Raw genomic sequence first — 14,889 nt, forward strand, 5'->3', positions numbered from 1 at the left:
ATTCCAGCTTCTTTTTATTTTTATTTCACATATGAATACCCTATATAGTATTTATTTTGTTTAGAGTTTTGAATCCAAGTTTTCTTCAGGCTACTAGATGCAATATCTTTTCTTCTTCATATCTTCCAATGTTCATTCCTAATTTAACTAATTTCATCCCTTTCTTTTATTTGAAGTTCTTTTTGTACTATTCAAACAGGTTAAATATTTAACCTGTAACATGCATGTTGTAGGACAAGTGGACAACATATCTAGGTTTCTCAAGAGTCAAGACGATTGAAGACTATTTATAATTAACATTCAGTTCATGCACATGATTGATTACTGAGCGCTATCTCAGGTTTTAGATGGAAAGTTTCTCTTCTCAAAGTTCATCATGCTAAGAAACATTCCCTAGATATTTTAATCTTGCCCACTAGTTAAAGCTTCCAGTAACATTCTATTTACTGACCTTTCTTTTCCTGCTGAATTTGTACTTTTGCAGTAAGAAATTATTAAGATTGCTCAATATGGATGTATCACGAACCATGGCTCAAAAGGAAGCACTGGCAGTCTCAGATGCAACAGTTGAAGAAGAATATGCATCCCAGTCTAAGTTACTTCTAGAGTTCATTAATATCCCTAGTATTGATAAAGCATGGACTTTCAAGTCCGACAAAGGTAATATATGTTTGTTTTGCCATTTTATAGTAATAATTCTTTGTTCTGTAGAAGACGATGGTCAGAAGTTGTTAATAATTTCTTATATTTTCTTTTCCTATTTCAGCCTGACTATTTTATTGGATATGGGAACTCTGTTTATAAACACACTTTTCCTTTTCTTATTTGCTGCAGGAAATGTCTCCCAAGCAATGGTTTCAATTAGCCAAGCAAATCTGTTGGCAAACAAAAAGAGGAAATATATTCTGTCAGCTCATATTTCAGAAGAAAGTAACCATTCTGTAAGCTTCCAATGGGCTACATTTCCCGTCGAGATGGCAGGTGTGTCTGTAATTGTGCCATCACCATCAGGTTCAAAGCTTCTTCTTGTTAAGAATCAGGAAAATGGATTGCCAACACAGTTTGAAATCTGGAGTTCCTCTCAATTGCAAAAGGAAATACACATCCCTCAATCTATTCATGGTTCAGTGTATACAGATGGATGGTAACTACAAAGTAGGAAATTAATTAACTTGATAGGTGGCCTTGTTTTGTACTAAAAAGCAAAGTTCTTTCTCTGTATCCTTCTTTTTGTTTATCCATGGAGTCCATTTTTTTCCTTATTGCCACTACAATTCTTGCAAGGACTTAATCATTTTAATGATCTTGCTATGTCACAGGTTTGAGGGAATTTCTTGGAACTCTAATGAAACTCGCGTCGCTTATGTTGCTGAGGAGCCATCTCAGTCTAAGCCTGTATTTGATGGTTCTGGTTACAAGAAGGAGGGTTCTGTTGATAAGGATTGTGGGAGCTGGAAAGGTCAAGGAGACTGGGAGGAGACCTGGGGGGAAACCTATTCAGGGAAAAGGCAGCCTGCACTCTTTGTCATTGATATTTATAGGTTGGTTTTCTGTGGTTCCTGTTGTCTCTCTATGGTAAAAATGAAACGTGTAAATTGCTGCTTTGGAATTTAAGAACTCAATTTCTCTGCATTTGCAGTGGCGACGTACGTGCTGTTGAAGGAATTGAAAAGTCTTTGAGTGTTGGACAAGTTGTATGGGCACCATCAACCCAGGGTTCACATCAATATTTGGTTTTTGTTGGGTGGTCATCAGAGACTGGTCCTCAGAAAGTCGCGAGAAAGCTTGGTATAAAATACTGTTACAATAGGCCGTGTGCCTTGTATACAATCCGAGCTCCAGTTCATGAACCAGAAGCTGAATTGTCTCTCAAGTGGGTTATCAGCTTGGAAGTTGGAACAAAACGTTCATGGTTTCTGATATGTTTTTTTGCCTTTTCTGTATGTTATATTAGAGCCTAAAATTTTCTGCAAGCTTTCCTTTTCAATAACTGTAGATTTTTTCTTATGCTTCAGAAATAATGCAGCTGAAGATTTTGCTCTTGTTAATCTAACTCAAGGCATAAGTAGTGCTTTCTTCCCAGTGTTCAGGTATTTCTTACTATTTTCATGCTTGGATTCAGTGATTGGGTTAAGCAAGTCCATATTTATTTTTCTTAATATGACCACTGAAGCTTGACTAGAGGTTTTTGTTCAAATATCTATAGCTAAATTCCTGAGATATCAGAAGCAAAATGAGTTCATTTGGAGCATTAAACTTGAGATGAAATGCTAATTCTATATATTGTCATATCTTTCCACAAAGGACATTGAAGTATCTTTCTGTTTAAATATTTATTTCTGCTTTTCTGATTGAGACAAAGGATCTCTAGTTGATGGTTATTTAGTGCCTCACACTTCAATGGATTTAGTTTGAGGAATAGGAGTTTGGTTAATAAAAAGCATCATAAGCAAGTAATGGAAGTTTGAAGACCAGTGTATTTATTTATTTATTTTTTGATAATTAACATTGCTGTGTTTCATTCATCATGAAGAAAGGATTGCTGATTACGATGATCAGACAAACTACAAACAGCCTTAAGCTGATCAGTAATAATCAAACAATGGATTAAATTAATTACAACAATGACCCTGGTCCCAAACAACCAGTAAGTAACTTAGGACATGAAACTCCTGATTTGGCTGATATTTCAGTGGCTTCATTAGCACTTCTCCGGACCAACCCTCCTAAAGAATCAATCTCTCTAACAATGAATCTGAAAACCCATTGAACTCGTATTCATTTAATTTTTAATTTCTAAGCAGTTTTCATATTCTTGGTTTGCTGACCTTCTTGGATCTTACATAACTGCTGAATGTTGGTATACAAAAGATAGTGCCATGTTGCATCTTGTTTCACTTGTAAAAAGACATCCAAAATTAAGGACTCTTATGTTGCCCATAACATATTTTCTCACTGTACACCTGTTCCATGCTTGAACCATGGACTGATGCTACTGCACAATTTCTCTGATAAATGAAGAAAATGAATATTGCTTAATTGGAGCCATTGAATAAGTACATTGTCGATGAAAGAAGTGTATAGCTTCCCTGGAACTGCTGACTGGCTGAAAATAGTTTTATTTTGACAGTCTAGATGGAAAATTCCTAGTGTTTTTATCTGCAAAAAGTGCTGTGGATACTGGAGTACATTGTGCAACAGAGTCGCTGCATAGAATTGATTGGTCCATCGATGGAAAGCCATGCCCATCTTCAAATATTGTTGATTTGGTAATAAACCCATTTTCTTTTTATCTGTTAAGTTTGTTTTCTAAAGGATTAATCAGAAAGAATCCAGTAAATATAATCTTTGTATGTAAAATTTGGTTTCTTAAGGTCAGCAAACAGCTTGGCTGATGATTTGGCTAGGCAAGGGGTCAATAGACCACACCTGTATTGGGAAAGAGGAAGTGGATAATAGATTGTAAAGGGAAAGGCAGCTATGTGTAGTCTGTTAACTTTAGAACGTTTAAGCATACTCCGCCTCCTTACAATGAACATAATAGTTTTTCTACCAATTAAATTACAGTTACCAATCAAAAGTCAGATTGGCAATGATTTGGCTAGGCAAGGGGTCAATAGACCACACCTGTATTGGGAAAGAGGAAGTGGATAATAGATTGTAAAGGGAAAGGCAGCTATGTGTAGTCTGTTAACTTTAGAACGTTTAAGCATACTCCGCCTCCTTACAATGAACATAATAGTTTTTCTACCAATTAAATTACAGTTACCAATCAAAAGTCAGATTGGCAATGAAGAATATCATTGAAACAGAAGTTGGATTTATTGGGGTTTAATTCCCCAAGGGGGAAACTTGTAAATGAAAAGCAGTAATGGTGGTTGGCCAAGGCTAATTACTTAATTGGGGTGTGTGATGCACAATAGCTGTATATCATTCTTTTATACTGATGTTAATAGCTAATGTGTTACTGATAAAATAAGGAAGGTATAATCAAAGATAGGGGCTAGACCACCCAAGCCTACAAAGAGGTAGATGTTTATGTTATGTATATACTTCTGCTTTTGAATTTTATATGGTGTATTTTAAATGCTATTATCTGTCTTATGCCTTTGTTTCATCGTTAATACTTAATACTAGAGGAATATTGTATCAATATTTAACGCTTAATATAAAAGGCTATTACCCAATGTTGGTCCTGGCTATTTGGGGCCTTGGGAGAGGTAGACTGGATAGGACCTAATCTTTACCTTTTTTTTTTTTTTTTTCTCTTTTTCACAAAGTGGATGCTCTCAGACCTGAATCCATGTTCTCACGCTTGTCAAACTGAGATTTTACCACTACATCAAGTAATGATGACCCCTTGGTTATATAATTACACCGGGTGACAAGTATTAATTGATGAATGCACTGATTTAGTAAATGTCATGGACATTTAACCATCCTCTGTTACATAGTTTAGTAAATGTCTTGTACTTTCACTGTAAATTATGTTAAATTGTGCATGTTGTAGGGAGTTTTTTACTACAAAATAAATGCATAATTTCCTAGTTCAAGCCTTAGCTTAGGTAAGTCCTATAACTATATCCTTGTGGCCTCTCCCTTGAAACTTCTATTGGTTAAAGGCATTTTGCTGGTGACAAACGCATAAGGCCTCCAAAATGGAATAGAACATTTCTTAGCCTCATTGGAAAAAAAAAGAACAGATAAAACCAGTGTTTTAAAAGGCGTGGGAAGCGTACACTTGGAGGCGTGCCTCCAGGCGAGGTTTGCCCAAAACGCCTTAAGGCGTATGCCAGAGGTGCTGACACCTCTGAGGCGAACACCTCAGGTGCAAGAGGCGTATGCCTTATACGTTTTTTTTTTCATGAGGCTTGCTAGAGGCATACACTTCATGCACACCTCATGTAAAAAGACTGAAAAAAAAGAAAGAAAAAAAGAAAAAAAAAAGGAAAGGAAGGGAAAGGAATAGAAAGGGAAGGGGAAGAAAAAGAAAGAAAGAGAAGAGAAAAAAAGAGGAGAAGAAAGAAAAGGAAAGGAAAGGGAAGGGAAGGGAAGATAAGGGGAAAGAAAGTGGGCCAGGGGCTTCCCTTGGCTGGGGGGCGAAGCTCCCAGCCCCCTTTCAACTAGTGCTGTGCATCTTCATTTTTCTTAATATAAAAGATTTTTATTAAAAATAAAGAAAAATGAGATTTTTCTTCCTCCTCATCCCCCTCCTCTTAAGGAGGCTTATGCCTCGTATGTTTTGAACTACGCCTCACACCTCTAGGTAGTGGAATGCATTGCGTCACACCTCGGCGTTTTAAAACATTGGATAAAACATTTACATAATTATCTGTCAATGCTGAACTTGAAACCACTTTTTGAAGACTTTTGGAGAAGAAATATTGCTTGTGGTCAATATATGATATCTAGCATATTATCTTGAAACATGTTGTTCTGCCATACTTCACACCCCCACCCAAAAGGGTCTAACAGAAAGCAAAAGTTGATATCACATAATTTGTATCTCTTCAGTGGTTATATAATTATATTAGGTGACAAGTATTAACAATTAAACGATGAGTTTACTGATTTAGTAAATGTCATGGACATCTTAGCTGTCTTCTGTAATTACATGTCTTTTGTTGGTATTTTGTGTAGGTTCCTGTTGTGATGTGTGCTGAGGATGGTGCCTTCCCTGGGCTTTATTGTTCAAGTCTCCTCAATAAACCTTGGCTTTCTGATGGATGCACTATGATTTTGTCTTCCGTTTGGGGAAGCATTCGAGTAATATTGTCTGTAGATGTGTTGAGGTAATTAATATCATCTATGGTGTTGATACCAGAAACTTGTTAATCATCTCCATGTAATTGATGTGTGGATATATGCTTCTTTCCTTGTAGTGGAAAAGTATCACGAATCAGCCCTGCTGACTCATGTTCTTCCTGGAATGTTCTTACCCTGGATGGGGACAACATTATTGCTGGTAATAAAATGGGTGCAAGGCACTTAAACTTCGTAATTAACTTGATTCTTTTTTACAAAAGTAATAAAATCTGTTATTACTGATTTAAAAAATATTGATTGCTGATCTATTCCATGATCCTTTCAATCAATTAGTCATTAAATAATTTTTTGTTAACCCATAACTTGGGATGTACAACACTTATACATGATTTTTCTTCTTAATCAATGAAGTCTTCGGTTTACTTACCAATTTGTTTTTAGGTTAAAAGAAATAAAAAGTGATTTTGTTTTTGCATTTTTCTTTTTGAAGTATCTAGCAGTCTCATACATCTCCCTCAAATCAAGTATGGATGTCTCATTGAGAAGAAAGAAGGAATTTCAAGTGTTTCATGGAATTGGATGGATGTTTCAAGCCCTCTATCCCAATATTCTGAAAAGGTTGACCTTTCAATTATAGGATATTTTTGCATTTAAATTAATCTTATGGTTATAATTGTATGGATCATTCCCTTGACCCTTATTGTGTTCTGCAGGTTAGATCATTGATGCCTTCCCTTCAATTCAAAATACTGAAGATACCAGTTAGGGGTGCTTCTGATGACCTTACTAGAGGTAATGTCTTATCTTTCATTTTAAGTTTTCATGTTAAACCATTGATTGCTTGTGCAATATTTATTGGGGCCAATAAAGAGGGGATCCAACCCCACTAGAATTCAGGGTGTGAAAAGTGGTACCACAGAGCTACAATGGAATTTAATAGTGGATGTTTTGAGTGTTATGATCTCCAGAGATGACTCCAAAAATGACTCCAGAAATATTTTTCATGGGTGGAGAGTAGGGAGGCAAGAAGTAGTGGTTACACATTTACAGTTTGCAGATGATATAATTCTCTTTTGTGAGGGAGAGCCTGAGGAGATGATCAATCTGAAATTGTTGGTAGAAGGTTTTGAAAAAGTCTCTAATTTGAGAGTGAATTGGAATAAAAGTTGTGTGGCTGGGGTTAATAGATCAGATGAGGAGGTGTCTTCCTTGGCTAGGTTGTTAGGTTGTGAGTGGAGTGATTGGCCTATAAAATACTTGGGTTTACCCCTGGGGGGAAATCCAAAGTCAAAAAGTTTCTGGTACCTAGTCTTGGAAAGATTCATAGAGGCTAGCAGGGTGGAAGAGGAATTACATCTCTTTCGGAGGTAGAATCACTTTAATTAAGTCAACTTTAGCAAATTTTCCAGTGTACTTCCTGTCTACCTTCGAAGTGCCTGTCAAGGTGGCAAATCATTTGGAAAAAGTAATGAGAGATTTCCTCTGGGAACCTGGGGAGTCAAAAAAGGATCACCTAGTGAAGTGGGAAATGGTCTCTAGGACAAAAGACAAAGGGGGTTTAGGGATTGGAAATATCCGTCTAAGAAACATAGCACTCTTAGGTAAGTGGTTGTGGAGGTTTCCCAAGGAGCAGGAAAGCTTGTGGCATAGAGTGATAGAAAGCATACATGGGTTGGCAGCAAATGGATGGGATGCTGGTATCAACCCAAGGGCTTCTCGTTCCTCTCCGTGCAAAGACATTGTTGGTATCTTGCCCGCCTTTTCTCCATAGTTTTCAAGGCGCCCAGGCGAGGCTAGGCGACTGGGGGGCACCTAGTCACCTAGTCGCCTAGGTGATGAATTTTTTTATGTTAAAAAATAGATCTTAGGGTAGTTCCCTAGGTACCATAACCATATTTCTTTAATAATTATTCATGGTTTTCATAAGAAAAGTATACATTTCATATTAAAGTATAGAAAATCAACATATTCATGAGAAGAAAAGGAAGAAGGAAAATAAAATTCAAAAAATATAGGGGTTGAACCCTTATTTTTGTTATAGGAAAAGAAGAAAATAAAAAGTATTGGTAGTAGTAGAAGAAGAAGAAGAAGAAGAAGAAGAAGAAGAAGAAGAAGTAGAAGAATATATGGAAGAGGAAAATGTGCTGTTAGAAAAAAATTTTAGTTCCTCCTTACTTAATGGTTCAGGTTTTTAAGTCTTTGAGGGTTCAATACAGAATTTATCAATGTTTGTGTTGATTAAACCCTAATAAATAAGAAAATAATAAAAAGAAATTAGTATATAAACACACAAAATGATTATTTTAGTTTAATAATGTCTATTTTATAATTATAATCTCAAAAAATTATGAATAAAAAAGTATTTTATAGTAGGAAGTAGGAAACTGTTAGGCGATTGGATGAGGCGAGCCTCAAAGGGCGCCTTGTCGCCTAGGTGTCACCTTGACAACTATGCTTTTCTCCTTTCATCAGGTATGACACTTGTTCGGGTAATAAGGTCCTTTTTTGGGAGGACGTTTGGGTTGGGGACCAGCCTCTTAAGGATAGGTACTCGGCCCTCTACTCCTTGTCCTTGAACAAATTTAAAGTCATCTCTACCTTTCGTGTTTCTAATGAGGCGTGGGATTTAGGGTTCAGGGGAGGGTTGAGGGAGTCAGAATTAGGGTTGGCAGATTATCTTTTCTCTCTTTTAAATTCAATGTTTTTGGATCATTCTTGTCTTGATAATAGAATTTGGTCTGAAGAGTCCTCCGGTTATTTTTCATGCTCTTCTTTCTTCAATGCTTTAGTGCACTCTTCCAATTTAGTTTACTCTTTTCCTATAAAACAAGTGTGGAGTGCTCCTATACCTCCAAAGGTGAGGGCTTTTTGTTGGGAAGTGGTTCTCCAAAAAATCAACACTTTGGACTTGCTTCAGAAAAAAAGACCAAATTGGTTCTTATTCCCTCATGTTTGTAGCCTTTGCTTGAAGAGTGGTGAGACGGTAAATCATCTACTAATATCTTGTCCTTTTGTTACTCTTATTTGGGATTGGTTTTCCTCTCTCTTTGGGTGTAGGTGGGTTCCTCCTACAAGCGTGGTGGATCTTTTTCAGTCTAGCTTTTTTCATCAGTCAAAGAAAAGAGGAAGGGTAATGTGGAGAGCAACGAGGGCAGCAGTTGTTTGGGTAGTGTGGGAAGAGAGAAATAACAGAATCTTTCAAGGGAAAGAAAAATCAGCACATGAAGTCATAGAAGGGATCATCATCAAGATCATACATTGGCTGAAATCGCTGGATCTGTTATCTTTGGGTATGGTGGAGTGCGGTAGCAGCTTCTTCCTGCCCCTCTTTAGCTATTCAAGAGGACTGGTTGCCTCCGTTATCTTTGGATGTTAAGTTAAATTTTGATGGCAGTTCTATAGGTAATCCAGGCCCCTCTGGAATTGGGGTTGTCTTTAGAGATGAGGACTGGGTGACTCTCTTAGAGCAGAAGTTTTGGCACTCCTACAAGGGCTCAAGCTGGCTAAACAGCTGGGTTTTCAGCAGTTGGAAGTGGAGGGAGACTCGAAATTGGTAATAGGTTGGATGCAAACTCGTGAATTGGAAAAGAGAACTATGGAAATTTAGATAAAGCATAGAGAAAAACAAGACCAAATGAAATTGCCACTAATATTGCAAAAAGAATAAACTCAACCAACAATAACTGGTCCTTTCTGTAACAGATGAATACTCTGAGAAAAAAACAAAGTTGTGCCACACCAAGCATATAGACTTATCCAAACCAATAAATAAAGGGTCTCCAATCAATACTCTGAATCATGAAAAGAGATATTTCAACAAAAAAAGATGGTTAGGAAAAGTTACGAGTCCTGGGTACAGATATGGTTAGGAAAAGGGTCTCCAACCAATACTCTGAATCATGAAAAGAGATATTTCAACAAAAAAAGATGGTTAGGAAAAGTTACGAGTCCCGGGTACAGATATGGACATGGAAACAAATACAGCAAAGGGATATGGTTAGGAAAAGGGTCTCCAACCAATACTCTGAATCATGAAAAGAGATATTTCAACAAAAAAAGATGGTTAGGAAAAGTTACGAGTCCCGGGTACAGATATGGACATGGAAACAAATACAGCAAAGGGATTTGGACTCTCCATTTCCTAAAATCCTGGACACAGATATGGGTATGTCTATCTCATGTACTATGCTTATCTCTAGCTTTAAAGCTGAAGCTCATTTTTCAAGACTTTCTTCAGATTTAATTGAATTTCTAACATGTACATCTCTTTTTAATAGTATAATTTATTAAAATACACCATTTTACACATTTTAAAAGTATAAAGGCTATAAGGTATGTCTTGAAGCATCCATCCAGTATCCAGTATCATATCCAACACCAGTACGTTCTGGGTATCATTGTTGAAAACCTGTTAAAAGAGCACAAACTTCCACTTTGTCAAGTCTGTAAATCCAATGGAATCATTAAATGCACAAAACATCACTTTTATTTTTTATTTTTTTGATCAATAGCTCACAGATTTTATTAAAATTAGAGAGAAAAGGCACAGGTACAAGAAGAGGGAGATAAACACTCTTATCTCACCTAATTAGAACAACAAAACAAGAGAACAATTACAAGATAGCCCAGAACAAAGAGTCTCTATATACCCCTTGTTTAGCTAACCCATCAGCAAAGGAGTTAGCACTTCTTTTAACCCAACTCAACTTCACCTCAATGTTCTTGGTTAACCAATTAAATTTCCTCTTCTCATTGCTGTAATTCCAAATCTGTATCATTTCTCAGCCAATCCACTACCAGTTTAGAATCGCCTTCTATGACCAGATTGGTGATATTCAGTTCAATTGCCCTTTGTGTTCCTTCAATAACAGCTGAAATCTCAGCTTTAAGAGAATCACCCAATCCGATTGGCCCCGAAAAGAGAGCAATTATCACTCCTCATTTCTAAAGACACCCCCAATACCTGATGGACCCGGATTACCCATGCTACTTCCATCAAAATTAAGTTTAACAAAACCACTAGGAGTCCAAGAGGGTAAGGATGTGTCTTTGACCGGAGCTGAACTTGCAATTTCCTTCCAATTTCTGAGCAAATCATCCTCTGAAAAGTCTTTAAGAAGAGCCAAAGACTTCAGCCAATGTACCGCTCTGATATGAATCAGCTCCAGAATTTCTGGCAGTCTTCTTTCCCTATCTGAGAAAATTCTCCTGTTTCTTTCTTCCCAAGTAGTCCAGCAAAGGAAATGAATATAAGAAGACTCTGCATTGAAGGGGATTCAGAGGTGGTGGTAGGATGGCTGAATAAAGAAAATAGTAGTTTATGGATGTACAGTAACGAGAGGAGAAAGTTTAGGTGGCTGGTTCAGGAGATGGCAGTTAAGGTTAGCTGGGTGAATAGGTCAGCTAACTCCTTTGTGGATGAATTAGCTAAGCAAGGAGTTGTGAGGGAATCAATGTTTTGGGCACAATTGTAATTTTTTCCTTTTTGTTCTTGGGAGTGTTTGCTCCCTTTGGAAGATAAGAAAGTTTATCTTCCTCTCTGTAATTCTTCTGTGATTAAGTAATGAAATGTTGTTATTGATCAAAAAAAAAAGTAGTCCAGCAAACAACAGCCTTGAGACATCTCCACATAACTCTTTCTCTTTTTTCGACCAGCTAAACAAGGATGGAGCAAAAAGTCTTTGTAAATCTGGTGGAGGAGACCAGCTGCGTCCAAACAAAGATGAACACCACTCCCAAATGTGATTCATAACAGAGCAGGAAATCAGTAACTCTTTCTCTGAAGGAGACCACAAGTGTTGACTCTTTCCAAGATTGCTTCCCAACAGAAACTCTCAACCTTCAGAGGAATCGGTTTGCACCAGACTTTACCGGAAAAGGATGCCCTAACTGATCCAATGGATGAACTAAGGCTTTGAAATAAGATGCACAAGAAAAAAATTCCAGAGGCTAATAAAGTCCAGACCCTTCTATCTGATTTAGAGGGATCTAAGGAAATACCTTCTAGAATATTAAGAAGAGACAAAGTACTATTCAGTTCTGACTTCCTAACTACTCTTCTAAAACCCAAGTTCCACCCAAACCTTGAGGAAGCTTGTGAGGGCACCAAGAAACTGGATATGAGCTTATTTTTCAAATTAGACAAGGCAAACAGAGAAGGGAACTGATCCTTCAAGGGAGAATCCCCAATCCAGACTTCTTCCCAAAATTTAATGAGGTTACCAGAGTGCAAATTATACCTTGTCCACGGAGTGAAGAGAGGCAAAGAAGCTTGAATAGCTTTCCATGGAGAAGCTCTTGTAGTCCTAGCCGAAATTCCAACATCCCATCCATTGCTTGCGAGCCCATGAATACTCTCCACGATCTTTACCCACAACCTCTCTTTCTCTAGGGGAAACCTCCATAACCATACCCACCAAAGTCACATTCCTCTTCTGAATATTCCCTAACCCTAGTCCTCCACATTCTTTGCTTCTGCTCACTAGGTCCCACCAAACCCTATGATCATTTTTCTCCTCACCTGGGTCCGATAGAAAATCCCTCATTAATTTTTCCAACCTACTGGAAATCCTCCTTGGCATTTTAAAAACTGACAAAAAATATATTGGAAGGTTGGCAAGGGTAGATTTTATCAATGTGGCTCTCCCTCCCAAGGACAAGTAATTCCTCTCCCAAGAGGCTAGTTGCTTCTCAAATCTCTCTACCACCGAATCCTAGGAGTTGTCTCATTGGATTATCCTCGAGAGGCAATCCCAAGTACTTTGTTTCTACCTTTTTGGTTCCTTCTAACTCTGGTTCTGGGTTTGAGAAGGGCCATCAGGGATTCTGAATTAAATAGTACTTTGTCTTTGATGGGCATCCTTGATGAGGTGTATTTTGGACCCTTCTCAAGCTGATAAAAGAATCTGGACTCCTACTTCTCATGGTTTGTTTACTTGCTCATTCTTCTTCAATACCCTAACCCATCCAACAGCTACTGGGGGGTCCACCTTTCCTTATTAAAGAGGTGTGGAGTAAACCTATTCCACCTAGGATTGGAAGTTTCTGTTGGGAAGCATTACCTAGAAAGAATCAACATCTGTGACTTACTTCAAAGAAAAAGACCGGAGAATTGTTTGTCCCCTTATTGGTGCTTTCTTTGTAAGGTCGATCGATGGTGAGAATTGCTACCATTTATTAATCTCCTGTACTTTTGTTAAGGGTTTATGGGAATGGTTCTCCTCTTTGTTTAGATGCAGGTGGAAGTGGAACCTGCTGCCAGATGTGAAAAGTTTGTTTGCACCTTCATTTTTCAGATTGCCAAAGAAAAGGGGAAGATTAATGTGGCGTTGTGTAAGGACTGCTGTTATTTGGACCATTTGGGAAGAAAGAAGCTCTAGAGTATTCTTAGGGAAGGAGAGGAGCAATGAAGCCATTCAGGAGGTAATTTTTATCAGGGTAATACATTGACTTAAATCTATGGAGCTTTTCAACAGTGTGACAATGGATGACCTGTCAAGAAAGTGGAAAGAAGTTGCTTTTTCAGCCCTGGATCAGGAAGTATCTGTCCCAGTATGGTGCCCCCACCTCCTAGTGGCTGTTACAAACTAAACTTTGATGGAAGCATTTTTGGCAACCCAGGGCCATTTGGATATTGGGGGTGTTCTAAGAGATGAGAAAGGGGTAATAATTGCCTTGTTCTCAGGCCCAAGAAGCTGGTGACTCTCTTAGAGCTGAGATTTTGGTGGCATTGGAAGGTATTCAAAGAGCTAAAGACTTAAATATAAGGAATCTGATCATCGGAGGAAACTCCAAGCTGGTGGTAGACTGGCTGAAGGGAGACAAAAATGGGATGTGGAGGTACAGCAATGAAAACAAAAGATTCAAATGGCTGATTAGAGACATGGAAGTTACAGTAAACTGGGTTATGAGATGTGCAAACTCCTTTGTTGATGGGTTAGCAAAACAAGGGGTACCTTGTTTTGGGCTAAACTTTAATCTTTCTGCTTTGTTTGTTTCTTGTTGGTGGAGATAACAGACGTTTTCTCTTCCCCTTGTATCACTAACTTTTTTTATTGGAATTTCTTGTTATTGATCAAAAAAATAGGATAAGAGATTTCCTCTACTATTTTTACCTTAGGTTTTTGGCATTGTAAATGTGGTTTATCTTTTGAGGTTTTTGTGCCTTGCCCTGCTACCTAGGGTTGGAGATGATTGTACCCTGTTTCTCCTTTTAGTTGTTTATAAGAAAAGCAGGATTGAAGTATTTAAATTGTTTATATCACAAGGAAATGCAACAAAATTCTTTTGCTCTTCTCTAATCCTTAGAACAGGAGTGCACATAAACCTTATTGTGTAAAGTAGTTCATATTTACTCTGGCCATGTTTAAGAAAAATTAATAAGGAATAGGTGATTGTTATACTTTCCTCAGTGTTATGACACATTGCATAGAAAATAATGTGAAGTCCAAGAATTGGACGGACACCTTCCTAGATCATTAATCAGGACAACTCTCTTTGTTGGCAAGTGCTATTTTGTATCTGAGCATCTCAAGATTTAAAGTGATAAGAAGTGAATAAATCTTATTGTATAATATATTTGTCAGTCTTCCTAGGTCATTAGTTAGGACAATTCTTTGTTGGCAAGTGCTATTTTGTATCTGATCATCTCAAGATTTGAAGTGACAAGAAGTGCATAAACTTTATTGTATAATATTTTGTCAGTTATGGGGTGTGATGAAGGGATGAGATATCCATCGTATGGACGCCCGAATCTTGCGGAATAGAATGGGCGAATTTCAAAAATTTCTCTCCATCCTACTAGGAATCGTATTCCCTATTTTAGAAAAATCATATTTTTCAAGGATCAATCTTGAACCAAGAACCGAACCAGATCTGAACAAAAGCAGTAGGAGAGGGATATACCTGATACGGAGAAATAGTATCTCCCAATGAAGGTGTTCACGCCCAAGGAAGGAACCAAAAACTGCTCCCACTGAAGAAGGTGCAGTGCAGGATGGAGCAGAATCAGCAGCTTTCTTCAAAAGAACCAGATCCTTTGTGAGAATCAGCTGGATGGCACGTGAGCACTACTTCCAATCAGCCCTTTCACAAAGGACTGATATCAAGATCCAATCTTGATCA

General features: G+C 37.7%; 1 protein-coding gene across 6 annotated transcripts in view; it reads left to right on the forward strand.

The window, feature by feature from the left end:
• Nucleotides 1-14,889, forward strand: part of AARE (acylaminoacyl-peptidase-like protein) — a 31,700-nt gene that overhangs the window by 1,054 nt on the left and 15,757 nt on the right. For 2 of the 6 annotated variants that reach the window (XM_088895088.1, XM_088895087.1), the window contains exons 2-12: nucleotides 234-354; nucleotides 489-660; nucleotides 835-1,144; nucleotides 1,320-1,541; nucleotides 1,640-1,873; nucleotides 2,016-2,090; nucleotides 3,131-3,269; nucleotides 5,641-5,792; nucleotides 5,883-5,965; nucleotides 6,257-6,384; nucleotides 6,480-6,558. In XM_088895088.1, coding sequence (XP_088751214.1) covers nucleotides 510-660; nucleotides 835-1,144; nucleotides 1,320-1,541; nucleotides 1,640-1,873; nucleotides 2,016-2,090; nucleotides 3,131-3,269; nucleotides 5,641-5,792; nucleotides 5,883-5,965; nucleotides 6,257-6,384; nucleotides 6,480-6,558 — 1,573 coding nt within the window. In that variant the 5' untranslated portion in view covers nucleotides 234-354; nucleotides 489-509. Of the gene's footprint in view, nucleotides 1-233; nucleotides 355-484; nucleotides 661-834; nucleotides 1,145-1,319; nucleotides 1,542-1,639; nucleotides 1,874-2,015; nucleotides 2,091-3,130; nucleotides 3,270-5,640; nucleotides 5,793-5,882; nucleotides 5,966-6,256; nucleotides 6,385-6,479; nucleotides 6,559-14,889 lie in introns of all 6 variants that reach the window. The other 4 variants (XM_010248034.2, XM_010248033.2, XM_010248032.3 and 1 more) reach the window with 2 other exon arrangements.

Source organism: Nelumbo nucifera, chromosome 1 (genome assembly GCF_055504915.1).
Source record: "Nelumbo nucifera cultivar China Antique chromosome 1, China Antique-T2T, whole genome shotgun sequence".
In the NCBI taxonomy this organism is placed as follows: domain Eukaryota; kingdom Viridiplantae; phylum Streptophyta; class Magnoliopsida; order Proteales; family Nelumbonaceae; genus Nelumbo; species Nelumbo nucifera.